We start from the raw sequence: 27,947 nt of genomic DNA on the forward strand, positions 1-27,947 counted from the left end.
TTTCTCTGCTGAGTAGTACTCCATTGTGTATATGTACCACATTTTCTTAATCCATTCTTCAGTTGACAGGCATCTAGGTTGTTTCCAGGTTCTGGCTATTACAAATAGTGCTGCTATGAACATAGTTGAGCATGTATCTTTGTGGTATGAATCAGCGTTCCTTGGGTATATGCCCAAGAATGGTATGGCTGGGGCTTGAGGTAGTTTGATTCCTAATTTTCTGAGAAACCGCCATACTGATTTCCACAGTAGTTGTACAAGCTTGCATTCCCACCAACAGTGGAGGAGTGTTCCTTTTGCTCCACATCCTCTCCAACATTGACTGTCATTAGTGTTTTTGGTCATAGCCATTCTGACAGGTGTAAGGTGGTATCTTAGAGTCATTTTGATTTGCATTTCTCTGATAATTAAGGATGTTGAGCATTTCTTTAAATGTCTTTCAGCCATTTGTGATTCTTGTTTTGTGAATTCTCTGTTTAGTTCTTTAGCCCATTTTTCAATTGGATTGTTCAGTATTTTGATGTCTAGTTTCTTGAGTTCTTTATATACTTTGGAGATCAATCCTCTGTCAGATGTGAGGTTGGTGAAGATCTTTTCCCATTCTGTAGGCTGTCTTTTTGTCTTATTGACCGTGTCTTTTGCCCTGCAAAAGCTTCTCAGTTTCAAGAGGTCCTATTTATTAATTGTTGTGCTCACGGTCTGTGCTGTTGGTGTTATATTTAGGAAGTGGTCTCCAGTGCCAATGCGTTCAAGAGTACTTCCTACTTTCTCTTCTATTAAGTTTAGTGTAACTAGATTTATGTTGAGGTCTTTTATCCACTTGGACTTGAGTTTTGTGCATGGTGATAGATAAGGATCTATTTGTAATCTTTTACATATTGACATCCAGTTATGCCAGCACCATTTGTTGAAGATACTTTCTTTTTTCCATTGTATAGTTTTGACTTCTTTGTCAAAAATCAGGTGTTCATATGTGCATGGATTAATGTTAGGGTCTTCAATTCGATTCCATTGGTCTGTATGTCGGTTTTTATACCAGTACTAAGCTGTTTTTGTTACTATAGCTCTATAGTAGAGCTTGAGGTCAGGGATGGTGATGCCTCCAGAGGTTGCTTTATCATACAGGATTCTTTTAGCTATCTTGGGTCTTTTGTTTTTCCATATGAAGTTGAGTATTTTTCTTTCCAAGTCTGTGAAGAATTGTGTTGGGATTTTGATGGGGATTGCATTGAATCTGTAGATTGCTTTTGGTAAAATTGCCATTTTTACTATGTTAATCCTACCTATCCATGAGCATGGGAGATCCTTCCATTTTCTGATATCTTCTTCAATTTCTTTCTTTAGAGATTTAAAGTTCTTATCAAAAGGTCCTTCACTTGTTTAGTGTTATCTCAAGGTATTTTATATTATTTGTGGCTATTGTAAAGGGTGATGTTTCCTGACTTCTTTCTCAGCCCTTTTATCGTTTGTGTATAGGAGAGCTACTGATTTTTTTGAGTTGATTTTGTATCCTGCCACTTTACTGAAGGAGTTTATCAGCTGTAGGAGTTCCCTGGTAGAGTTTTTGGGGTCACTTATGTATACTATCATATCATCTGCAAATAGTGAAAGTTTGACTTCTTCTTTTCCAATTTGTATCCCTTTGATCTCCTTTTGTTGTCTTATTGCTCTAGCTAGAACTTCTAGTACTATATTGAATAAATATGGGGAGAGTGGACAGCCTTGTCTTGTTCCTGATTTTAGTGGTATCGACAAGCTAATTCTTGATTGTGCTGTGCACTGTGAAGGAAGGAAGGAATGATACAACAGTGAATGCCTGGGCTGTGCAGAGATCGCTCATAGGGACCTCACCATCACCACCCTGAGCTGAAAGATGAGGTGAATCCCAGAGCTAGGGAAGTCCTGAGAGAATCTGTGGTTGCTGAGGCCCTGGTGGGTGAACTCCTGGTTTGTGTCAGGATCTTAGCGAACGGGACTACAGTATGGAATGCCAGGACAGAGGAGCGTGGAACTGGGGACTGTGAGGGGGCAGGATCCAGGCTGTGGAGGTCTGTGAGCTGTGAGGGAAAGGCACAGCAGAAGGGGAATGGCACATGTGACGGGTCCTGATGTCCCGTCTGGACAGTTTCTCTGGCTACTGTATAAGTGTTAGCTGTAGAAGGGTAAAATGGGCTTGGGAGGTGGGGAGACTGTCCAGGACTGTCAGACTCTGGCTTAGGCTGGGGCAGTGGCCAGGAGGGAAGAGGAATAGGACTCAGTGAGAACGAGAGAGGGACAGAGAAGGAAGGTGTGAGACAAAGCCGCATGGCTGAAAGAGCCTCACGCACTCCAGTTGTCTCAAAGCCCTCCCTAGGGGACCCTGTTCCTCAGGTGCGCGTGAGGAGACCATGGTTCTTGATAGAAAGCTGCGCGCAGTGGGTCTCTAGTGGACAAGGAGCAGAGCAGAGATTCCGCCTGAGAATCACTCCAGTTTTCACTGCACGCTGTAGTTTCCTGGGACTGCTGGCGAAGAGTGGGTTGCTGGGTACTGAGGAGGCTCAAAGCACCCCAAGGCCAGGGCTTTGCAGACGTCATCATTGCTTTGAATGAAGCTTCTAGCATTCCAGAATAGAAATAGTTTGGGGTGTTCTAGGGATATTTCCTCCATCTTGGACCAGTGGGGTGAAATTTAATTATAAATGACATTGTTACAAACATCCTCATCCAATCCAGAAGTGATTGGAAACTAGGGTGTCAGAAGGTGTAAAGGTTATTGCCAGTATCTTTCAAAATGTTCTAATAATTTATGTTAGTAACACATGGAGTAAGAAATCCCCTATATGCTTGTCTGTTCAATGAAATGTTTTTCTTTTATATTTGTATTTCATATCATATGGATAATTTTAAAGTTTCTTATTTTTGCACTTGTTTGCTTTATATCTTTTCATGTTATGTACCTATTTTGGGGTTGCAGTTAGTTCCTTCTTCCTTAGTGATTTGTAAATGCTCTTTATATATGAAGGATGATCACCTTTTTGTCTGTCAGAATATCAAATGAAGCCTGAATCCTGATTGTGTCTCTGCTTGAGTCAGTGGGATTCTCCTCCACAATCCATCCCTCCATGGCCCAGGCTGTGAACACTGTGGTCTCAGAGGCCCCCTTCTCATTAGGAAATGTTTGTGTCTGTTCATCTGCAGGCGCCAGGAACTCCGAGAGCTTCGGCTGCTGCAGAAAGAAGAACATCGGAACCAGACCCAGCTGAGCAACAAGCACGAGCTGCAGCTGGAGCAAATGCACAAACGTTTTGAACAAGAAATCAATGTGAGTTAGAGGAGACAGATCCAGGGTCTTCGGGTGTCCGTGTTTTCTTCAGGTGGCGGTGTTGCAGAAGGGGGTGGTTAGGTCCCGGTGACCCTGAGTCTCACAGGGACACCTCTAGAGGTGGAGTGCCGTGCCACTGTCCTGCCAGGTCAGACAAGGAAACAACTCAGAGAGGTTAAATAACTTGTCCTGGGTCACACAGCAAAGGGCGACAGGGCTGGGGTCCAAGCCTGGGTCTGGTATAGGCGCTGAGGTATGAAGTGGCTCTGTGGGATGCCTCTGAGTCTGTGCACCTTCCAGGCCAAGAAGAAATTCTATGACGTGGAGCTAGAGAACCTGGAGCGGCAGCAGAAGCAGCAAGTGGAGAAGATGGAGCAGGACCACGGCGTGCGCCGCAAGGAAGAGGCCAAGAGGATCCGCCTGGAGCAGGATCGAGACTACGCCAAGTTCCAAGAGCAACTCAAGCAGATGAAGAAGGAGGTGATGGAGTGCTTGGGGGCGTGGGTCAGGGCCTCTGCTCTTTCTGTTGCTGTGGTAAAACACCACAGCCAGAAGCAGTTTGGGAAGGAGAGGGTTTGTTTCAGCTTACACTTCCCTGCACAGTCAGTCTGTCACTGGGGGAGGACAGGGCAGGATCCTGGAGGCGGGAGCTGACGCAGAGGCCGTGGAGGAGTGCTGCTTGCTGGCTTGCTCCTCATGACTTGCTCAGCCTGCTTTCTTATAGAACCCAGGACCACCACCCTGGGGATGGTACCACCCACAATAGGACTGGCCCTCCCCAAATCACTCACTAATTAAGGCTTGCCTAAAGCCTGATTTTTTATTATTTTTTATTTATTTTATTTATTTTATTTTATTTTTTTGGAGCTGAGGACCGAACCCAAGGCCTTGCGCTTGCTAGGCAAGCGCTCTACCACTGAGCTAATCCCAACCCCATAAAGCCTGATCTTACGGAGGTGTTTTCTCAACTAAGGCTCCCTCCTCTCCAGTGACTCTAGCTTGTGTCAGGTTGATATAAAAATAGCCAGCACAGCTTCCCTTCCTAACAGAGGGGCTGCAGGGCGCAATTACCCCAAGTCCTTGGGGCAGCCACACTGGGGCCCTGGTACCCCAGCCACAGAGCCATGACACTAGTCCTTTCTCTGTCTTTTGGATGCCACTTCCTGGGTTGGCTTTCCCCGCAGCTGGGTTCTTTCTCAGTGGCTTCTCTTAGCTTCTTTCACATCCTCTTAGATGAAAGAGAGCAGAGAGGATGAAAGAGAAAACTGGAAAACTGGAGATGCTCTTCCCACAAGGGGAGGTGATGCGGGAGAGGCCTGGTACACTCCGTGCCCTGTGCTCTGCCCTCTTCTGGCTGTCTTCCTCCCCTCGGTTGGAAGGGGGAGGTAAGGAGATGCATGGCCCTGAGTGACAGGACCCGGGTTCCCAGACCCTTAGCCTGGCAGGCTGTGTTCTGCTGGAAACTGAGGCTCCCACATCCGGTGCTGCCATCTGCTTATTCACCTCCTTCCTCCTGGGAGTCTGTGGAAGGATGTCCCAGCCCTTAGTTTCCCCAACATCGGGAGGCGTGGGCCGCTCTTGAGACCCTGATGCCCTGTGCGCAGCCAGGCTAAGAAACTCCAACTACACAGGTTCCCTACCACACGAGTTACACCAACATCCCTGGTTTAGTTTGACTTTTCTTCTTTTCTCTTGGTTGTTTTTTTTTTTTTTTTTTTTTTTTTTGGTTTTTCGAGACAGGGTTTCTCTGTGTAGCTTTGCACCTTTCCTGGAACTCACTTGGTAGCCCAGGCTGGCCTCGAACTCACAGAGATCCGCCTGGTTCTGCCTCCCGAATGCTGGGATTAAAGGCGTGCGCCACCACCGCCCGGCCTCTCTTGGTTGTTTTATTTGAAAGTTTTCATGAGAAGAAGCAGCTTGACTTCTGTGCCCTTTCAGCTTCTCAGCAGGACAATGCCATTTAGTAAGCTTGCATCCTTGGAACTATTCTTCCAGGCAGCAAAGCTTGATTGCTGTGGTCTGAGCATGGCCTACTTTTCAGCAACTCATTGGAGGCTCCTGTGTACTCTCTCTTTCCAGAGCTCATTGGGGTGCCAGCACTAAGTTCAGTGAACCACATAGATGTTCCTCAGGACCCGCTCAGGGACTGACTCACTCGGGCACACCCACAGGTTCACGGCTGCTGCATCTGTACAACGGTGCATTCTGCATACAAACCGCACACACCTTCCTGAGCGCCTTCAGTCACCTCTAGGTCATTCATAATTTCCCATGCCATGTAAACTGCTGTGCCAGTGGTCGCCGTGCTGAACCAGGGAGCTGTGGTGAGGGGAAAGTCAGTTCGTTAGGTTTTTCCCAAGGTTTTTCCCCCGTTTGCATGCTGATGAAATTGTGTAATGACGTTTCTCAGAATGTGTCCCTGTCGTGAAGCTCAGCTTATTAAGTGGTTCAGAGTTCCCTAGCCCCTGCACATCATATCCCTGGAAGGAACCCTGGGAACGTCTCAGTTAAAAACTAGGTTGTTTTTCTGGTTGGGAAAAAAATGGGACACCAATACATTCAGTAACTTCGAGGACGTCACTGTCCTGGAATGCAGCTTATCTGCGTGGAACTCGGTCTCCCAGCCTGCCATGCCTGCCCATTGCACAGCTCTGCCAGAGAGCCGTGCTGGCATGCAAAGGTCCCCATGAGTCCTCGGGTCTGCCTCTTTGAGGAGTGGCCCCTCAGGGCTCTGCCTTTCTTCCTCTGCCTTCTCCCTCCATCACCAGAGACGAGAATGTCGCTTGTGTCTTCCATGTCTTTAACAGAAAACTCAGAGCCTGGGCTCTGTCTCCTGTTGCTGCTTCTGATCTTCTGTCCCCCAGACCAAAGCCATCAGCTTGTAAAAGCACAGCTCTAAGTCTGTAGCCCTTAAGTTGTGTGATAGCTCTCACGGTCACTGAGCTGGGACAGGACGCCACACCTGATATAGAGGCCAAGGTGCACAGATGAAGTATTCCTTTAGGAATTTTATGTAAACCTGTACTTCTCAGCCAGGAGTCTTCTGTCCCCAGCTCTCTGAGACATTGGCAGTGTCTACAAACATCTAGTGGGTGTCACAGCTTGGGGATGGAGTGGAGCAGTCTGTTGATGTCACAGCCAGGGACACTGCTGACATCCTGTAAATGCATGGGACAGCCTCCTCTCTCTCAGGTTCCCAGATTCCATCATGCTGCAGATGGGAAATCCATTTAAAGCAGAGAGGCCAGAAAACATGGGACCAGACTCAGCCTGCAAAACCCAAGACCATTTTATAAAAACCTGGGAATTGGAAGAGAGGATGAAGCAGGCTAAGTTGGTGGGTTTTGGGATTCAGATGCTAAGCACATGTCACACTCCTCCAGATGCTCCGAATCTGTTCCGTATCCACAGCAACGCAGGAGTGGTCCAGTTGCTCCTTCTCCCCGACACTTGGTCTTGTCAACTATACTGTTTATGTTAGCCACCCTGATGGGTGTGGAGTGGCGTTTCCCTGTGGACTTTGGGTTTTGCATGTCACTGGTGACGAGGGACGAGGAGTCTCTTCACTTGCTCCTTTGGCACCTGTGTCACTTTTGGTGACATGTCTGTTCGAAACTCTCCAGCTCCTTTATTTAGCTGGGAGACTGGTTTCTTTGGACTGAAGTCTGACAGTTCTCTTTATGTTTGGGACTGTACTTTGTGAGATGCTATTTTGCATGCATGTATTCTCCACACATGGCTTGTCTTATAGCCCTCCTTGTTTCCTTTTGGGGTCGAATTCTTTTAGTGGCTTATCTAAGAAACCACGGAATCCTTCCCCAGCCCTATGGGATGCAGTCTTTTAGCAGTTTGCCATGTTTGGTTTTCTGTTTCCACGGGAGAGCATTTTGAGTTGAGTTTCTGTAAAGGATGAGGTGTGAATGGGTTTGGGTTAGGGGAGGTCTGGATGAGGTGTGAATGGGTTTAGCTAGGGGAGGTCTGGATGAGGTGTGAATGGGTTTGGCTAGGGATGTCTGAATGAGGTGTGAATGGGTTTGGTTAGGGATGTCTGGATGAGGTGTGAATGGGTTTGGCTAGGGATGTCTGAATGAGGTGTGAATGGGTTTGGCTAGGGAGGTCTGGATGAGGTGTGAATGGGTTTGGCTAGGGAGGTCTGGATGAGGTGTGGATGGGTTTGGCTAGGGAGGTCTGGATGAGGTGTGAATGGGTTTGGCTAGGGAAGTCTGGATGAGGTGTGAATGGGTTTGGCTAGGGAGGCCTGCCCCAGCCATTGTATGTTAGAAATGCTTACTTTCCTCTGCTAAATTGTCTTTGTGGAAAAGGAATTGAACATATATAAGTGGATCTGGGTGTGGTGCATTCTGGGTCTGCATGTCATGCAGGGTTCTTCTGTCTGTCCCTCACCTCACCAGTACTCCAGTGTCTGGGGATCCAAACTCCTAGTAAACCTGACATCAAGTGGCGTGAGCCCTGTCACTGGCAGTTCTGCCCCTTTGCCTTTTCATACACATTGTCACATCGCCTTGCCGATCCCATAAAGAAGCCTGGCAGGACTTTGATCAGGTCAGTTTGGGTGAGTGGCCATCTGAGCACCTCTGAGCCCTTCTGCCACAGGCATTTATACACGTGCTTTCTTGGGTCTTCTTTGATGACTTTTGTTAGTGATTTTTCATTTTTAGTATACTAGTCCATCATATGTTTTGTTAGAGTTATACTTACGTCATTTGGGGATACTTTCATAAGATGCTTTAAAATGATCAATTTAGGGGGCTGGTGAGATGGCTCAGCAGTTAAGAGCAGTTGCTGATCTTCCAGAAGACCCAGGGTCAGTTCCCAGCACGTACATGGTGGCTCACAACCGTATGTAACTCCAGTTCTGGGGAGTCTCAATTCCCTCTTCTGGCTGCTTGTGGGGCACCGGGCACATAAGTGGTGCACAGATATGCTTGCAGGAAAAACACCCATGCACATAAAGTAAAATAGAAATTAAAGTATCAATTTAGCTATTACTAGCGTATAGAGTCATACTGCTTTTGTGCAGTGGTCTTGTATCTAGCCTTCTTATTCTAGTATTTTTTTTCTTTGGTAGATTCCTTGAGGTTTTCTGTATAGACAGAAACAGTTTCATTTCTTCTGTTCAAATGATATGCCTCTTATTGCTGTATCGTGCTGGCTCAGGTTCCAGCAGGAAGTTGGCTAGAAATAGTAGAGTGGATGTCCTTCCTCCTTGTTCCCAGTCTCAAAAGGAACACATGCAATATTTCCTCATTACGTCTGATGTTAGCACCAGAGCATTGATTTGATTCTGTTTTTTTTTTTTTTTTCAAAGACAGGTTCTTACAAAGTGAGTCTGGCCAGCTTAGAACAGGCTATATAGAACAGACTGGCCTTGAACTCAGAGATCTTCCTGCCCCTGCCCTTGCCCCTGCCCCTGCCCCTGCCCCGCCCCCTGCTCCTGCCCCTGCCCCTGCCCCCGCCTCCTGAGTGGCTGCACAAAAGACCTGCAGCCCCATCCTGGCTTTGTTTTGTTTTTGTAGATGCCTTCAGACCAAGTTAATGAAATTCTCTTCTTAGTTTATGAGTAGATTTTTATCATAAGGGAATGTTGAATATTTTAATTTTTTTGTATGAATCAGTTGATATAATCATACGATTTTTTTCTTCTGTAGTTTGTTGACATGAGTTGTTTGATTTTCACATATTAAACTAGCTTTGCATTCTTTGTATAAAACCCATTTGGTTACACCCAGGTTCGGTGGCACGTACTTTTAATCCTGGTACTCAGGAGGCAGAAAAAGGTAGATCTCTTGTGAGCTTGAGGCCAACATGGTCTACATTGCAAGTTCCAGGTCAGACAGAGTTACATGGTGAGACCCTGTCTGAGAAAAACTAAACAAGCCAGGCGTGGTGGTACATGCCTTTAGTCCCAGCACTCGGGAGGCAGAGGCAGGAGGATCTCTCTGAGTTCAAGGGCAGCCTGGTCTACAGAGTGACAGCCAGGGACAGCCAGGGCTACACAGAGAAACCTTGTCTTGAAAAAACAAAAACCAACCAAACAAACAAAAAACAGAGGGCTGAAGAGATGCCTCAGAGGTTAAGTGCACTGGCTGTTCTTTCAGTGGACCTAGATTCAATTCCCGGCACCCACCCACATGGCAGCTCATAACCATCCATAGCTTCAGTGCCAAGGAATCCAACACCCTCTTCTGGCTAGGCATGTACAGACATACATACAGACAAAACATCTATATACACAAAACAAATAAATTAAAAAAAAAACACAAAACAAACAAAAGAACCCTCACTTGGTCATTATCTATTATTCTTTTTATATATTACAAGACCCAGTTTGCCAGTATTTTATGAAGGAATTTTGAATCTTTGTGAATAAGGACCTTGGTCTTTGGTTTTCTATGATGCCTGTGTGGCTTGAGCTAGCTACTCTTTCTTGAATGGCTTTGGTACTTTCCGTCTTTCCAGGCGTTTGTCTGTTGTCTACGGATCTATGTGCTGTTGGTGACGCTCTCTTAGCAACTCTTGGATCTGTAGGATCTCCACTGATGCTCTCCATTCCCGGCCTGGTAATGTCTCCCTTCTCCATTCTCTCGTTCCCTTCCTCATCTTCCGCTTCCTCCACTGTTCTTCCTCCCTCTCCACTGACCAGAGCGGAAGACGACTAATTCTACCGACTCTTCAAAGGGTTTCATTGTTTTCGTTCCTTCTTTAAATTTCATTTTTTTTCTTAGTTTTGTGACTCGGAAGGGTGGACCCCAAGACCCACGTGTATACAGGACAAACATGCCACCTCTGCTCAGTCCTAATCTTCACTGCTGTTTTTCTGTTTTCATTGTTATTGATTTCTGCTTTTATATTTGATTTAGACTTAAATTGCTTTTATTGTTATAAGATTACTTACTGTGGAAGCTTGGATAACTGATTGGAGACTTTCTTCTTTTTCTGAGGACTAATGCTCAAATTTACCTCTATGCACTAACTTTATCTCAGAAACTTGGATGGGCTGTATTTTCATTTTTATTCAGTTCAAATTCTGTTTTGTTTTGTTTTGAGACAGAGTTTCTCGTATAGCCCTGGCTGTCCTGGAACTGTTCTGTAAAACAGACTGGCCTCAAACTCACAGAGATCCGCCAGCCTCTGCCTCCTGTGTGCTGGGATAAAAGGCATGCACCACCACAGCCTGACTCAAATTCTTTTCTGATATACTCTGCAACTTCCTCTTTGACCCATGGGCTCCTTAAATTTTGCTATGAAATTTTTTAAAGTTTAAGATTCTTTTTATGCTTTAGAACTGTTAGTAAATGTGCCATGCATGCTTGAAAAGGCTGTTATTCTGTGTGCTGGGTGGAGTGTTTTGTAAACATCAGACTGACATTGATGTTGAGACAGACAGTGTTGGTCAGACACAGTGTTGTTGAGACAGACAGTGTTGGCCAGACACAGTGTTGTTGAGACAGACAGTGTTGGCCAGACAGACAGTGTTGGTCAGACACAGTGTTGTTGAGACTGACAGTGTTGGATCCCCTGCCCCCCTAGAGCCCCGTAAAGCTGGAGGGAGTCCACCCCTTGCACCTCAGGGTCAGCAGCATCTCAGCGGAGGGACATGCTCCCATAGAAGCAGAAACAGACCTTAGATATTGACCGCATATCTGTGGGATAGCTATTTCATGGGTCAAGTGTGACCGAAACTCATAGTGCATCCAGAATCGGAAGGGCCCTGGTCTAAGATGTTCTGCTGTCTGCTGCAGGTGAAGAATGAGGTTGAGAAACTGCCCCGGCAGCAGCGGAAAGAGAGCATGAGGCAGAAGATGGAAGAACACTCGCAGAAGAAGCAACTGCTTGTGAGTCCCCAGCCTCAGTCACTCGGCCGCAGTCATGAAGCGGGTCCCCCCTTACCTGCCCAGACCTGCCGCTTGAGTATCCACCTCCTGTTCTGAGTGCCTAAATCTAGCCCATCACTCATCGGCCATCCTCCCTGATGACCCTTGTACCCGGACAGTGAGCCCTGTCGTCTCCGGCCGCTGCAGCCTGTACCTTACTTAGTCCTGCCTTCTACTGCGAATTGTTTGTATGTCACATCCCCTCTCAACCAAGATCAGTACCTGCCTACGTGGTGTCTTCATCTCCCAGACCTGGCTCTGTTCTTATGTCCCGAGGAGGAACTTGTCTCTAGCCTGTTTGCAGGCCAGGACTTTTGCCATTCCTGACCCGTCCTTTCCCTCCACATCACCTCCTGAAATGTGGTACACACACACACACACACACACGCACGCACGCACGCACGCACGCACGCACACAGGACACATGCTCCCCACACATATAACACACTATATAAACACACAACACTCATATGCCCGAACATATAACATACATACATACTTACTAAAACACACACTACAGATACACACCACACACACCTATTTCCATCCGTCCATCCATCCATCCATCCATGCATCCATCCACGCATGCATTTTTCTCCAGTCTTTGGACCCATGAGTCTGCCAGCGTTGTTGCTGGATCCCCACCGATGGTGCAGCTCTCCCAGCCCAGCTATTCTCCCTGCTTCCTCTTGCTTTCCTGCACTTCTTTCTCTCGGCTCAGCGGGCATTGTCAACATGGAATCCAAATCTGGCCCTGCCACCCTTCCTTCCCTCAGCTCTGGGCCTTAAAACCCTTCAGCACTCTCCGTGTGTCCATGAGCTGAGACCCTCCTCACTGTGCCTGATGCTGCTGGTCCTCCCAATCCCCCCCAGCCCCTCCCAGCCCCTCCCAGCCCCCCAGCCCCTCCCAGCCCCCCAGCCCCTCCTAGTCCCTCCCAACTTGACCCCACCCCTCGGTCCAGCCTCTCACCACTTGCTGGGATGCTCCTGTGTTCTCCACTCTGGGGTCTCTGCACACTCTGCCTCCTCAGCCCTGGGTGCAGGCAGTCAGAGCCCACGTTTACAGATGCTTGACGTATGATCTGGTCAAGTGTTCATGGTACCTGGGGTAGGAGCTGTTTGGTTTCCCATTTGCAGAAAAAAATCAAAGCTCAGAAAGGTGACGCTGCAGAATTGAGGGTGGTGGGGTGAGGCTTAGTGTTTGATCTGACTCCAGACTTCCCAGTCCTTTCAGTGTACCTCACAACCTGTCTCTCTAACCAAGTGAGGTTGCTTATTAGTAGACGAAACAGGTTTTGTGTTCAGTAGCACAGAAGGGTGACCATACCCAATAATGTATATTTTCAACACAGCAAGAAGAGGGTCTTCCATGTTTTACATGAAGAAATGATAAATATCTGAGGTGTTAGACATAGGAATTCCCCCAAAATCTTCAGTACATAGGCACACATGTGCGGAAACAGCACACTGCACCCATGCACCTGTACAATTATTATGAGCAGATAACTTTTTAAAACACAGGGCTGCCGGGCGGTGGTGGTGCACAACTGTAATCCCAGCACTCGGGAGGCAGAGGCAGGTGGATCTCTGTGAGTTTGAGGCCAGCCTGTTCTACAGAGCTAGTCCAGGACAGGCTCCAAAGCTACAGAGAAACCCTGTCTCAAAAAACCAAAAAAAAAAAAAAAAAAAAAAGAAAGAAAATTAAAAAATAAATAAATAAAAATAAAACAGAGATGGTCTAGCGGTTTTAGAGCATTTTCTGCTCTTGCAGGAGATCTGGGTTTGGTTCCTAGCACGCATGTTGTGCAGCTCAGCCACCTGTAACTCCAGTTCCAGGAGATCCAGTGCCCTTCCTTGGGCATATGTTGTACATACATACATACACATACATGCCAGTCAGCACTCACACACATAAAATAAACCATTTAAACGAACAAACCAGGGCCGGTGAGAGAGGCAGACAGGCCCTTATCTTCACAGAGAGAGAGAGAGAGAAGTCACCCAAGCCATCTCTGTAAAGCCTCATTGTCCCTCCCCGCAGGACCGAGACTTTGTAGCCAAGCAGAAGGAGGACCTGGAGCTGGCCATGAAGAAGCTCACCATAGAAAACAGGCGTGAGATCTGTGACAAGGAGCGGGAGTGCCTCAGCAAGAAGCAGGAGCTCCTCCGAGGTGGGGCTCGGGGTCACCCCGAATGGTGGAAGTAGAGGCAGCCCTCCCACGCCGCCCCCAGGAAGTCAGGAATGAGACAAGGATAGCAGTTACCACAGCGCACGGAGGCGGCAGCTTGCGTCTCCACCACCTGCCCTGCTGTGTGCGAGTCGGTTTCCACACCTGACCCCATGCCCATCCTCACCTGGGAGACAGCTAGCTCCTTCTAGGATCCTAATGTGTAGTGAGGAAACCACACTGGGGGGCGTTCCTGTGCTTCTTGGTCTGTTGACGCTACTGTAAGTGGATTCCACAGTCCAAATGGCTTAGAAGCAACAAAAAGGCCGTGAAGCCCAAGGCCAAGGATCCAGCAGACTCAGTGCCGGCCAAGGCCCTGCTTCCTCATAGGATTTCTCGGCCGAGTCGTCTCTGCCCAGGTTCTCCATCAGAGCCCTTTCCATTTACCCAGTGGAAAAGACGGAAGGTTAATGTAGATTTTCTGTAATAATGTCTTGGAAGAACATTCCCTCTAGGGGTATGCTTGCGCCATTTGGTGGAGGAGGAAGGCCCTGGTCCCATCCCAGCTGCAGCTCACTCCCTGCCTGCTGACCTGCAGCAGTTCCTCCTGTGCTCCCAGGCTGCTGGGGCTTGTCGTCTCTTAGTCTTGGTTTCTAGGGCTCTGCTCAGCCGGCGTGCTCTAGTGAGCTAGTCCAGGTGCCCATTCCGCTGAGCCCAGGGCGTGGGTTATCAGTTCCAGCAGGAGGCCTGGCGGAGGGGGAGGGCGTGGGAGACCTGCTCTGTGTCCGGCCTTGTCTGCCCCTCACCGTGTGGGTGTGGTGTCCTCCGCAGACCGTGAGGCGGCCCTGTGGGAGATGGAGGAGCACCAGTTGCAGGAGCGGCATCAGCTGGTGAAGCAGCAACTTAAGGACCAGTACTTCCTGCAGCGGCATGAACTGTTGCGCAAGCATGAGAAGGTGAGGCTGGAGCGGGATGCGGGACAGCTTGATGACGGCACCCAGGAGGGGCTGCTGCAGCCACAGGGAGGGCCTGAGACCTTCTGGGCACCCTGCTTAAGGGACAGGAATCAAGGAAACTTTGGGGGCCACGGACGGTGCAGGCAGCTCCATTGCCCACCCCAACACCTCAGGGCTTGGCTCTCTCTAGGTTCAAAGCCAGCCTGGCCTACTTGAACTGTGCTCCACCCCCTAAGGAAAAAAAAAAAAAGAAAAGAGAAAGAGGTGATACTTCTTGACTTGTTGGGGGTTTCTGTCCCCAACACCATTCCTAAATTGAAAATAACAATACAAATGCCCCTCAGCCAGCCGCCTGCCCTTCGGGCTCCTACTTTAATAGCCTAGCTCTGGGGCAGGCCAGTGTAAGGTATTTACCCTCAGGAGCGTGTGGCCAACCAGAGCTGTGGCTTGTTGCCACTGCCCAGTATCCAGAATACTGAACTAGATTTTGTTCGCCCAGGAAAAGATCCAAATTCAAAGTGTGGGCTCAGCTGAGTCACCGTGTTTTCACGCCACTGTGAAGTCAGAAGGCTGTGAGTCAAACTGTCGGCTGTGGGAGATAACTCTGACATTAAAGAACAAAAAAGCAGGGCTAGTGAAGTGACTTCGTGGATATGGGAGCTTGCCACCAAGCCTGATGACCTGAGTTCAGTTCCCAGAACCCGCAGAGTGGAAAAAGGGAACTGATCCCCAGACTTGTCTTCCGCGTGCTGTGCTCATGCTTACCCCTCCCCGCCCCAATAAAATCGGAAAATGTAGGAGGAAAGAGTTTCAAAGAACAGATACTGTTTGCAGACGTGAACCAACAGCTGTGCCATACTGACGCCCTGGGCTCCTGTGTCGGGGTGGCCTTCGGCTCCCGAGCACCCTCCGTGTCTGTAGCTCCCCTGACCTCCGCCCGGTGTCCCTCCAGGAACGGGAGCAGATGCAGCGCTACAACCAGCGGATGATGGAGCAGCTGAAGGTCAGGCAGCAGCAGGAGAAGGCGCGGCTGCCCAAGATCCAGAGGAGCGACGGCAAGACGCGCATGGCCATGTACAAGAAGAGCCTGCACATCAACGGGGCAGGCAGCGCCTCCGAGCAGCGCGAGAAGATCAAGCAGGTGGGCACTGAGCCTGCTAGGGCTGTGGGAAGTGGTCTGGGAGGGTCTTAGTCAGGCCCGAACCCCCGACAGCATGGGAGGATGTCAGATACCAGATGCGGCACAGGGTCCTGGGAGGGGATGTGTAAGTCAGTTATGGCCTGGAAGCTTCCATAGCCCAGGAGAGTCCTCCCCTGGAGGACAGACAGATCCTTGTTTGATAGTTTCTCATGCACTGCCCCCTTTCCTGATCCCACACTTTGACGTTCACGGCGTTCTGTGTTCTCACCCACCGAGACCCTCCTTCCATGTCTCCTGTGTGACACAGGCCCCTGTGATTTCTGTGCATACCGTCCTAGCACATGTCACCTCGCCTTGTCAGGCCCCTACCGGTGTGGGGACAGAGGCTGGGTCTCCACACAGGACAAGGGTTTCAACAGTGAGAGCATAACCTGAGGTGGGCTGGGCTCTGAGCGCTGCTGCTCAGCTCCTGGGACGGGGCCTCGCCCGGCTCAGGCTGAGTAGCATCCTCTCTCTGCAGTTCTCCCAGCAGGAGGAGAAGAGGCAGAAGGCGGAGAGGCTGCAGCAGCAGCAGAAACACGAGAACCAGATGCGAGACATGGTGGCCCAGTGCGAGAGCAACATGAGCGAGCTGCAGCAGCTGCAGGTACTCAGCCCAGCGCTTCGGCTCCCCCAAGGCTGTCGGTGCTCAGAGGCCAGCGGCTCCACAGCAGGGCGACACGCTAGCCAGGCAAGCCCAGGGAGCTGATTGCAGCCTGCCAAGCTGCTCTCAGGCTACGTACGTACGTTACACCTACGTCCGACCCTCCTAGACAAACTTCCACTGGAAGGGCCATAGGGTGGAGGTGACGACTCCTGTTCGGCAGGATTGGTGTGTGGGTTTGTGAAGGGGGCGACGGAGCTGAAAGGGACTTGCACTCCGGGGCCTGAGCTGCCATGGGGCACGGTTTCTTTGCTTGTGTGGGAATCCTGGCTTGGGGTGGCCCTGCTCCTAGTTTGGCCCCATGCATCAGGTATGTCAACAAGCAGGAGATGTTTGTCCATCAGAACCCGACAGCTAGCACCCCTGTCTGGACATCAGCGGCCGAGCCCCTGAAGGCCCAGTTCCAGGAACTGGTGCTTGGGGGCCCCCTTGTGGTGGAGTGAGGCATTGTTGTACTTAACAAATGAGGCCCTGACTCCAGCCTCAATGGACTTCAGGAAGTTGCTCAGGCCATCGGGCCCACGTGGACATTTGTGGAGAGGCAGGGAGGCTCCCAAGAAATGGCCAGCCTCGGAGGCTGCCAGGCAGGGACTCTTCCATGTGGGTGTTAGTCAAGCACTTGCATTCCTCTCCCATGGCATTATGTGAGACCCACATAAATTGACATGCCACACACAGTTGTTCACAGGAACACAGGGCTGCTTCCAGATTCCTGACTAGACTAGTTTGTAAACTCCCAGAAGCTTTCAGCTTGAGGCCCAAAATAAAGCCCTTCTGAAGGTCACTCCTTTCCCAGCCTGAAGGGTCAGATAAAGGCCTTATCCTTTCTTAGACGGTCCTTTAACAGAGCTGAGTCCTTGCAGTCAGCAGGGGCCTCACTCCTGTCTACCAGATAGACTTCAGGTAAAATTGATAAAGCAGTCGACTTACCTCAGAGCATGCTGTGGAGATGGGGAGAGCCTCAGCCTCGTTCCTTGCCAGGGATGAGGAAATGTCATTTCTCTCCTGAGGAAATGACACAAGGCAAGAGATATTAGTTACACATGTCATCCAACATGTAACTAGACACAGTGCACAGTTATACTGTAGCTGGATGCAGTGGTACACACCTATAGCCCTGCTGCTTGAAAAGCGTCAGCAAGAGGATGGCTTCGGACCAGGAGTTGTAGGCTTTAGTTTATTTATTCATTTATTACGTGTTTGTATATAGGTGTGCCTTGGCACACCTGTGTGGTTTGGAGGACCACTTCTGGGAGTTCTGTCGTCCTTCCGGAGTGGGTTCTGGGGATTGATTGTCAGGTTTATGGTGCTTTGCCCACTGAGCCATATTACCAGCCCAAAACTTAAACAAAACAAAACAACAAAAACCCAGACAACTTAGACAAGGTCAGTGGTCCACAGAAGGGGAGGCAGGATGTCTCAGTGACCAAAGTCTTGCTGCACAGGCCCAGCAGTCTAAGTTTGGTCCCCAGAACCCATGCAAGGATGGAAGATGAGAACTGACTCCATGGTTGTTCTTTGGCTCCATGGGTACACCATGGCATGAATGCCCACTCATGCACACTTGACACACACACACACACACATACACACACACACACACACACACACACCACACAATCTTAAAAAACACACACAGAAGAAAGTTGCAAAAAGGCTGTAAATTTACCCACTCAGAACTGTTACCGTTAATGTTCTGGAATAGCCCTCTAGGCATTGCTGGGTGCAAGTATATTACTACATGCAGAGTTGTGGATAATGGCAAAGGCATAAAAAGCCCATGGTGGCTGCAGTGCCCTCGAGGGTGCAGGGGGTCTGGTTCCCCAGGCTTCTGCCTCCTCACTTCCTCTCCTTTTCTGCCTATTCCAGAATGAAAAGTGTCACCTATTGGTAGAGCATGAAACCCAGAAGCTGAAGGCCCTGGATGAGAGCCATAACCAGAGCTTGAAGGAGTGGCGGGACAAGTTGCGGCCACGCAAGAAGGTACGGCAATTGGCTGGTGGGTGCCATGGCACAGGGACCTGCCTAGGGCAGCTGAAGCCTCCCTACTTCTGGACCCTTGCCTCGTGGCATCCCTAAAATTGGTCTGTCCCTGAGAGACAGGACCCATCTACTTGTGCTGGGCCCTGGCGGCTCTCTGCATCCTGGGAGAGCAGCCTCCTCCCGCACTGGTCCCTATGCACCTGAGGCAGAGGACCCCTGCCCTGTGACCTACCCTGAGCAGCAGGCAGTCAGTCATGCTGTCAGGCTGGGAGCCCTGTTTGTGAGGAGTTTCTCTCAGGAAGTCACTCTGAGGTCAAAGGCCAGGACCCGCTAGTTTACTTTCTGAATTGGTTTCCTAATGTGTCAGTCAGTGTGCTCGGGCTAGTGTGGAGCTCAGGGACAGAGCACCTGCCTAGCATGTGCGATGCTCTGGGTCCCGTCCCCAGCACCAAAGCAAGCAAGCAGCTATATCCTTAGCAGCTTAAGCCGCATTCTTCATGAAACTCTGCAGTAATAGGGTTGGAAAGTTGAGGGTCTCTCCAGGGCATCTCCAGGGTCTCACAAGGCTGGAGTCAGGCTGAACTGGGCCCTTAGCTGTGGGGAAGAAACCCTTCCTAGGTCATTGAAGTTTTGACAGGATCCCCACCGTACATGCAGTGTGGTCAGGTGCCTCATGCTCCTGTCATCTGGCCTTCCCAGGATGGGCTGTACCTCAAACTGTGGACCAAAACAGACGCTTCCTTTAATTGCCTTTGACAGGCATTTTGTTGCAGCTAGGCACCGCAGGCCTGAGTGAGGTCATGGTGGAGATAAGATTGTAGGGCCATTTAGAGTCATTAGCCCACAGCACGTGTCAAAGGCATAGTGTTCTTAGACATTGAGGAGAGAGCTGCCCCTGTTACCCTTGACCTTGTGCCCCACATGGCCTGATGTCCTGAGGAGTTTTTAGCCACTGAGTACCTGGACTGGAGGCAGGCTGAGACCTGTTGGGACTTCTGACACTAAACCCACAGGTAACCAGTGTTCCTGCTGGCTCTGCATCCGGGAGTAAACTTGAATCTACCTGTCCAGCTCTGGGCATCTGTTTCCCCGGGGCACATAGTGAAAACGAGCAGTCATTTCTCCCAGCAGCTGCCTTGATCTTAGATGGTCTCGTGGGCTGCTGGAAGCACCAAACGCGTGTGCTTGGTGGGCTGGCCCTGCGCTCTGCCTGTGGGACCGCCTCGGGGCAGGATTCGGTCACAGATGCCTAAGTGGCTGCTGGTATGGTGGCGCAGGGTCAGGGGTAATGGTCCTCTGTGTCCTTGCATTACGTTCAGCAGCCCTGAGCACTGCCCTCCCCTTGTATCATGTCCTGTGGAGTATTTTTAGAAGAATTCAGATGACTTCCTCTTAAGTGAGCACAGACTTCCTGATTTGGTGGGGTCACAGTGAGGACAGAGTGGGGCCTCAGGCTCTCCCTCCTCGACTTGCCTTTTTAGACTGTAAAACGCAGGCATGTTATCTGCATTTTCAAGTGTGTCTGTAGAAACGACTGTCCAGTCCGCGGCTGCCTGTGGGCTAAGTCTGCCCGACTACCCCTTGGTAAATAAGGGTGATTAGAAAGCCCCTCACTCACTGGCCTTCTGCAGGGGTGACTTTGCATTGCTGCAGAAACTCTGGTCTGCGAAGCATAGTGTCTCCCTCATAGGACAGGGACACTGCCCCCATGAACCAGTATCACCTGAATGAGGCCCTGCACAGTGACAACACTGGTTGACAACATGGGTGCGGAAATCTCTCGTTGCCCCCCTCTAGGTGAAGAGTTAGAGGTAACTAAATGGCTGCCGAGAGAAGAATCAGTCTTCTCCAAGGATGAGCCCCCTGAGAAGTTAGCAACCCCAAGCAGTCACCTCTAACACGTATCCATATGAGCCACAGTAAATGGACTCAGCCGGCTATATGCAGCTCTGAGTCTGTATATATTTAGCAACAGTAACAAAGAAGAAGAGGTCATGGATTTGAGAGCAAGAGGGGGACTCATGGGGGAGATGGAAGAAATGAGGTGAATACAGTACTCATGTATGACATTCTCAAAAAAAATTCAGCTTAAATGTTTACCACCTGGCACACAGCAGGAGACAGGCTGCTGCCTGTGGCCTTCGAAGGCTTTGCCGAAGAATGCTTGTTGGTGGGTAGAAGGCAGGCAGGGCTTGAGTTGCAGGCTTCGGTCCCTCAGCGCTTCAGCCGATGCGTGGTTTGGGGTTTCAGATCCTTCTCCAAGTTTGGAATATTTGCATATGTATAATGAGATGTCTGGGGACAAGACCACGTTGGTTACTTCTCTTGTCTTGTGGTAGAACACCGGACAGGTTTATTTTGGCTGCACTGGACTTTAAGGCACTGGTTACATTGGAGGCAGATGGCGGGAAGCAGGGCTGAACTACACCCCTTCAGTCCCCCTCACCCGTGGCCCTCGCTTCGACAGCCATTTGTTCCACCCCAGCTTGGGGGCTGAGTATTCAGTCACACAGCCTCTGCTGACATTTCACACTCACATCATAGCAAGACCCGAGTCTTGATAAACTCAGCTGGGTCTCCCAAGTCCTTGCACACAGCTAGAAGGTATTTTTGGCATTCCTACCTTTTGATCACCACCCATCCTGGGAAGTCAGAAGTGGGACTTTTTTCTCTGTGGCATCAAACTAGAACTTCAAAGTTTTCAGATTTTAGAACACGATGGACTTTTGGAGTGGGGATGCTCATCTATTCCTAGCTTTAGGTGATGTGCTAAACCATCCTGTGTCTACACAGAAGTAGAACTGTTCGTGATTCCCTCCACCAGGGGTCACATACTGGCCCCCTGGGCTGTGTGGTTTTCAAATGCATTGCATAACGTTGAGCCATTTTTTTTTTTTAAATTGCCAGCCTTTAAGTGAAGATTTTCATAAATCCAGTTTGTGACAGGTTGTCTGGTCTGTGCTCTCCACTGCCTCTCTCTCTTCTTTCTGAGCTGGTGCTCGCATTGAGCACCTTTGGGAAGTCTTTTCTGGTAGGATCTGATTTATCTGGAGAAATGAGCATTTGCCCAAAGGAAGCACCTGTCCTGCCTCCCACGGCCTGAGGAGCTTACCCCCCACATATCTCTAGGATCAGACCCTCAGAGGGGCCTGTCTTCCCAGCGGGCAGTGTCCTGATAAGGAGTGTGGTGTCAGTCTGCCATCTCTGACTCTCTTGCTGTTAGATCCTCCCCCCTGGTTTTTCTTTATGCATTTGGCTCTTTTCCACCCAGGAGAGCCCAGTCTGTGCCCCTGACCCCTCCCCCCGTTTTGTTTTGTTTTGTTTTGTTTTTCGAGACAAGGTTTCTTTGTGTAACAGTCCTGGCTGTCCTGAAACTCACTCTGTAGACCAGGCTGGCCTTGAACTCACAGAGATCCGCCTGCCTGTGCCTCCCAAGTGCTGGGATTAAAGGTGTGCGCCACCACTGCCAGGCTCCCTGACCGCTTCTTAACAGGTGTTTCCTCAGGGTTTACACTGGGTCTGTTCACACTGAGCAGTTCACAGGGCACCTGGCAAGGGGTGAGGAAGGATGGACCTTGCACCCATTCCCTGGAGCTTGGGTGAGAGCTGTCTAGAGAAGGCCATGCTGTTCTATGATTGGAATGATTGGCATCCTTGGCATCTCACTGAGTACCATCTGCTCTCTCTTCTCCAGGCCCTGGAAGAGGATTTGAACCAGAAGAAGCGGGAGCAGGAAATGTTCTTCAAATTAAGCGAGGAGGCGGAGCCCAGACCCACTACACCCAACAGAGCCAGCAAGTTCTTCCCCTATAGCCCTGGGGATGCTTCCTAACAGCCCTTACAGCCCGTCCCTGGGCTGTGGTGGGCAACGTGGCAGCCTGGCCTCTGGGGTCTCCAAGGTTCTATGAACAAGTGACTCAGGACCTCTTCCTCTTGCTTCTGTGCCAGCTCGAACCAGCCCCTCAGCCTGTAGTGCCTTGTTGTCCACGGAGCCACCCTGATGCTTCTGGTGGATGACTTCGACAGGACTCAGTTTCCCATCACCTGGAAGTGATTTGGGCTGTTGGGGTCAGGGGGCATGATGGGTGTACCCTCCCTCCTGTTTGCCAAAACACCAGCGCTACTGTGTGTGGGCACAAGCGCTACCAATGACATCACCGCGAACTCGTCCTTATTGAAATCCTTGTGGGTTTTTTTTTTTTTTTTTTGCAGTTCCCCACAGTGTCGGAAAACATTCCTAACAGCCCCTAACAGCCACTCAGTTCTCAGCAGTCAGCTCTCAGGGGTCTCCTCATGCCCTGCTTCCCCCAGCTTACTCTGTGCTTGATGACTGTGCATGTGGGGGGAAGGAGGCCAGAAATGTTCATCCTGCTGGCTCCTGGCATTTTATCCCATCTCATTTCTGTCTCCCTGTGCACATACGTTCTCTCTCTCTCTCTCTCTCTCTCTCTCTCTCTCTCTCTCTCTCTCTCTCTCTCTCTCACACACACACACACACACACACACACACACACACACACACACAGACTTCCCCTCCTGACACCGCCCTGGCTGCCTCTGACCTGGCCTTCTATGGAACCTGCTTGCTGCTTCCTGAGCCTGATCCTGGGCCACTGAGCACGTCAGGTGGAGCAGCTGGTGGGGACATGCTGAGTGCTGGCACCAGGACCCAGAGAAGGCACACGCTGTACTGCCAGCCTGCAACTCATTTGGCTGCACGCAGGATCCTATGTTCAGGGTAAACTCCCCTCCACAGCCAACTTCTGCTGCCTAGCACATGCCAGTCTCACCCTTGCCCACTTGTCTGCGGGTACCCTGGGAAGGCTCTTGCCCTTGGCCCTAGTCCTGTTCTGGAGTCCTACTGTACATTTCAACTAAGCCTGGCGGTCCCTTGGATTTCACTCTTCCCCCGGAAATGCTTCCTGCCCTCAGGAACATGCAGAAGCGAAGATGCTGAGCCTCTGGGCCTCTGGCTTGCAAAGGTGGCCTCCTGAGATGCTAAGTCCCACAGGCTACCAGGTGTCGTTACCCAGAAAAGCAGCTCTTCCACCCAGCCTGCGTTCACTGATAAAGCAAACCTTTCTTGACTCTGATGCATGCCTAAGTGCTCCGTGACAGTACCCGTCAATGGCGGGCTGCCTCAGGAAGATGCCAGTTCCCAGTGATGCTGCTGCTGCTGCTGCTGAAGACTCAGACATTTGAGTCTGGTCGGCGGCTGAGACCTCAGCAGGATGTCTCCATCAGCTGCCCAGTGCCGAGGCAATTCCCTGGAAAGTTTCCCCAGATGATAACCGGGTGCTATGGAGGGATTGGGCTAGAAAAATAGGAAGACAGGTCTCAGGGCTCCCAGATCGCGTGTGCCGTAAAGAAGCTCACAGAGTCCAGGAGGGTGATAGTTCTCAGGGGAGTGAGCGTCAGCTTGCCTTCAGGTCTCGAACCGAGGGGTGGTGAGGAACAGTTGACGTTGTCCTCTCTGGTGCACAGTGGCTGAGAAACATGAACTGGCAGAGTGCACCTGCAGGACCCAGAGACGGCAAGTGGGCGGGGCCGCTTGTCATTGTTTACAGCCTGCTTGTTTTGCATCTAGGGGACGGTGGCCATCAGGCAAAATGCCAGTTTTGTGGTTCGGGTAAAGTCTTTGATCACTCCCCGACTTATCATTCACACTGTCCTTGTCCTTTGTCCGATTGTTGCATCCACAATTAGTGCCACCTGAGCCCTGGTAGCTCTACTGTGCCTTTTTGAGCGGGGTCTAGCCTAGTCTTCCAACCTCATCATTTAGCATATGTGCAATGCCTGCTGCAGACATGGCCTACACAGTATTCCTCGTGTCCTGTGCTAATCTTTTCTGTATAGGGACAGGCAGAAATGTTTTTATCTGAGTAAATAGAACTAACTTATATTTCCCTTCATGAAGGATAGATGTAACGTGTACGTCATTTCCAACTGTCATGTAGAAGTTTTGTAAGCTGTTCTCTGCAAACAAAAAATGTAAATATGCTTCTAATAAAATAACAAGGTAATTTGCACGCACTGTCCTTCTTTCTGGTTGGCGTGGGAAAGCAGGCGTGCTGCCCATGTTTGCCTAGCAAGGAAGGGTTTATTCTCTAAGTGTTAAGAGCCCCCTCCATCAGGCAGAAGGTCACACTCTGCAGTTTCTTCTTTAAGTTGAGAGAGGAAAGAAGCATTCTCTCTGACAAGCCAACATTCTGTTGTTGTTGTTGTTGTTGTGTAAATGGAGTGGAGTTTCTGTTCTACCTGTTTCCAAATACCCAGCAGCCGCTTCCCAAATTACCACACAGAGGCTTATATTAAATATAAATGTTTGTCCAATAGCTCAGGCTTATTATTAACTACTCTTACATTTAAATTAATCCATTTCTACTAATCTGTTTATTGCCATGTGGTCCATGGCTTACAGGTTCTCTGGCATCTTGCCTCTCCAGCCTCTCCTTGTGTCTCTCCTGACTCTGCCCCTCTTCCTCTGAGTCCTTAGTTTGATTCTTCTGCCTAACCTTATCCTGCTTTACCATAGGCCAAAACAGCTTTATTACCAACCAGTGAGAGCAATACATATTCACAGGCTACAGAAAGATCTTCCCACAGCATTGTTGTTTTGTTTTTTGAGACAGAGTTTCTCTGTGTAACAGCCCTGGCTGTCCTGAAACTCGCTCTGTAGACCAGGCTGAACTCAGAAATCTGCCTGCCTCTGCCTCCCTAGTGCTGGGATTAAAGGCAGGAGTCATGGGCATTCCACCATACACCCTCGTCCTCATTTTTACATTGTAGTGACAAGGCCTGTACTGCTAGATCCAATTTACAGTGTACATGCATCTGTCATGTTACTCCCATCATTTACAAACTGTAGCTACAGTTTTTCCAAATCCTTGATACCTGTTTTTCATTATGATTGATTTTATTTATAATCGATATACCTCATTATTGCATATTTTAAAATATTGCTTTGAAAAGGACTTCATATTTGTTGTGGAATACCAAAGGACTTCACAAGGTACAAAAGAATGAAGAGTCCACTTCTGCTTAGTACTGAGCCGCTGCTGCCCTGGAAATCTTGTGACCAGCAGAGGGCAGGCCTTGGCCATGGTGCTGCACAGGCCTCTCGACTGCTGTTGATATGGACACATCATCAATTGCTTCTGTCTGGGGGGTGGTGCAAATAAGTAGGCACCTGGCATGCTAACCATTAAAGGCTAGAAAAGTGAGGTTCCAAGAATTCAGGTGACTGACAAAACCCTCCAGTGCATTAAGAGATGTGGAGGCCTGGGGAAATGAGATCATCCTACGTTAATTGACCCCTCTTAACGCACCCAGTGCCGGAGATACGGCATGAGCAATGCCTGGACACTGTCTTCAGCATGCTCACCCTCAGGGAGACGGGACTGGAAAACAGAGCATTGGTTCAGACTGATGCTGCCCTGGAGAATCAGGGGACATCCCCTAGAAGAGGCACAGTCTTGGAGGATAAACCAGTATATTCCAGAATGACAAGCACTAAGGCTGGCTGGAGTAAATGGCTTAAAAGCATGAGGCTAAGCGAGAAAGAGAGTTTGGGCCAAACAAGAATGTCAGGCCAAGACAGCCTTACCCCAAGAGTTGCAAGAAGAGCGGCAAAGAATAGGCCAAGAAGGACTGGGGGACTATTGAGAGCACCGGCCCACAGAGCTTTGAGATTTTAGAAGGAAAGAAAGATTGCAGGGTCTCAAGGCAATTAGACTTTTCAGCAGAGCCTCAAATGCTGGCTGCAGAGACACCACACCTCAGCTCTGTGGTACCCGAGGGGTCCATTAGATCTGGTTAACAAGATGTCCATCTAGTAACCATCAAGACAGAACTTCTGTGCCCAGTGATGGTAGATAAGGTCATCCAGACCAGCACTAGCACTGAGGACAATTAGAGAGTCTGGGCAAGGGGCTCAGGGGCTAAAAGCACTTGCTGCTCTTGCAGAGGACCTGGGTTTGATTCCCAGCACCCACATCAAGCAGCTTATAACTGCTTGTAGCTCCAGCTCCAAGGGATCCAATGCCCTCTACTGGCCTCTGTGGGCACTTGCACACATGTGCACATGCCTATACACACATATACATACATAAATGATAAAATTAACCTTGGAAAAGAATAAAGTAAAGCTGGGTAAAATAAGCAATTCTACTTGAAGGCATGTGAGACCACACAGTAATGAAGGGCTGCCTGGCCAGGATTCAAGCAGGGATGGGGGCCTCAGGAAGGGGTTGGGTGGTTCACCCTTCATGGGTTCCCAGGCCTAGAAGAAGCAACAGAAATGCAGAGCTGGGCTTTTGACAGGTCTCCAGGGCTACAAGCATGAGGCAATGAGCCCAGAACCTCCCAAGTGCACAGTGAAGGGGTCCAGGTGAAGCCACTTCCCTTGGACTCAGACCGCAGAGGAATCAGAACTGGTCAGGCTGGGGGAAGAAAGAATAGGAGAAGGGGAGAGGAGATGGGGAGAATAAGGGGAAGGGATAGAAGTGTGGGAGGAATGGGAAAGAAGCGGACCAATAGGGGCCTCGATACTGGAGTGGCCTGATTCCCACAAACTCACTGGGCTTGAGGAAACACAAGATGATTTGAAATTTTCAGCGGATAACTGAACCCAAAAGATGTTAAAAGAGCCAAGCGTCATGAAACTGTGATAGTGATGGTAGTCAATTCCAGTTGCCAGATTTTACCTGTGTATTCGAAACTTTTCACACTCAGTTCAAACTTGTACTATACTTAGAAACCTGTAGTGTGAAAGGAAAGCAGACTGGGAACATAGCTCACCAACAGGATGCTGTCCTATTATGTGTGAGAAAGATCAGTGTGAGAAATGCTGTCCTAGTGTGTGTGGGACCCTGAGTTCTATCGCTGTGTTGATTTTTTTTTTTTTTTTTTAAGGAAAGCATGGATGGTCAATATTCAACTAAACATACCACTTGAATCCCCCTCTAGTCACTGGACAGAGCAAAGTGTCAGTCTGCCCGATGGCATGTGACTGTCCCACCTTGTGGAAGCACACAGCACAGCAAACATGTGGTCCCCCCTTCACCCCCGCCCCGTTTCCAGTGAGCAACCTCGGAAGAGGCTGTGTTCCAAGCCAGTGAAGGATGAGACAGTAGCTCTCCCAAGTTCAACTCCTCCTGCCCTCTCAGAGCATAGGCCCCCTGAGAGCAAGAACACGGGGTCTGGTCAAAGGACAGGCTTCAAGCTGTGGAGGTCTCTCGGCTGCTGGTTACCACAGTGTGCCCGGCCGGCCCATCGGGATAACAGTCCACGTCATCGTCCGTACTTCTTCCTCCCACTCACTAGGTTGCATCTGACTCCCCTGCAACTGGAGATGAGAGAGGCAGCTAAGGAGGGAAGAAAGGAGCATGTGGTAATGAAATGGGTCCTCCTCCGGGCTCTCCCGGCTCGTGGTGTGGGAGACTGAATCCAGAGCCTTATGCACAAGCCCTATCACTGAGTCCCAACCCCCCTCCACTGCAGCTTGGATCCCCTTTTGTGGTTGGCTCTACCCATTTTTCTGGCTTTTGTCTTAGCAGTCCACACCAGAGACTCCCTTCAAAGGTCTGCGTTGGGGCTACCAAGGCCCCTTTGCCCATAGGCACCAAGAGGTAAAAATGCCTGGGAACTAACATCCACCCACCTTGCCATGGGTCTTAGCCAGGGACCCAGTGGAGTGGGAGTATGAAAGGCCAGCTCCTTTGCAACAAGTCAGGACAAACCCCAAGGTGTGGTTGACACTCCAAAGCTCCCTGTGGGATTGAGCTGCCGATCCGATCCCC

The 27,947-nt window shown here is 49.8% G+C and overlaps 1 protein-coding gene and 2 long non-coding RNA genes across 3 annotated transcripts in view; 1 reads left to right on the top strand and 2 right to left on the bottom strand.

Annotated features, from left to right (window-relative positions):
- Positions 1-24,176, top strand: part of Stk10 (serine/threonine kinase 10) — a 100,031-nt gene extending 75,855 nt beyond the window's left edge. Inside the window, exons 11-19 of the mRNA XM_052758993.1 lie at positions 3,178-3,301; positions 3,602-3,781; positions 11,065-11,157; positions 13,238-13,367; positions 14,196-14,320; positions 15,273-15,461; positions 15,982-16,107; positions 18,034-18,147; positions 21,842-24,176. Coding sequence (XP_052614953.1) covers positions 3,178-3,301; positions 3,602-3,781; positions 11,065-11,157; positions 13,238-13,367; positions 14,196-14,320; positions 15,273-15,461; positions 15,982-16,107; positions 18,034-18,147; positions 21,842-21,979 — 1,219 coding nt within the window. The 3' untranslated portion in view covers positions 21,980-24,176. The remainder of the gene's footprint in view (positions 1-3,177; positions 3,302-3,601; positions 3,782-11,064; positions 11,158-13,237; positions 13,368-14,195; positions 14,321-15,272; positions 15,462-15,981; positions 16,108-18,033; positions 18,148-21,841) is intronic.
- On the bottom strand, positions 5,175-14,189 carry LOC128123050 (uncharacterized). The gene is made up of 2 exons (XR_008222562.1): positions 13,552-14,189; positions 5,175-7,201 (listed from the first exon to the last, which is right to left on the bottom strand). It is a non-coding gene; the product is annotated as an uncharacterized LOC128123050 (long non-coding RNA).
- LOC128123049 (uncharacterized) overlaps positions 14,327-27,947 on the bottom strand; it is a 32,207-nt gene continuing 18,586 nt past the window's right edge. The window contains exons 2-5 of the long non-coding RNA XR_008222561.1: positions 23,269-27,493; positions 20,251-20,442; positions 17,095-17,169; positions 14,327-14,551 (exon numbers count right to left, since the gene is read on the bottom strand). This is a non-coding gene — a long non-coding RNA (uncharacterized LOC128123049). The remainder of the gene's footprint in view (positions 14,552-17,094; positions 17,170-20,250; positions 20,443-23,268; positions 27,494-27,947) is intronic.

This window comes from Peromyscus californicus, unplaced genomic scaffold (genome assembly GCF_007827085.1).
Source record: "Peromyscus californicus insignis strain IS unplaced genomic scaffold, ASM782708v3 Scaffold_3__1_contigs__length_106647218, whole genome shotgun sequence".
Lineage (NCBI taxonomy): Eukaryota > Metazoa > Chordata > Mammalia > Rodentia > Cricetidae > Peromyscus > Peromyscus californicus.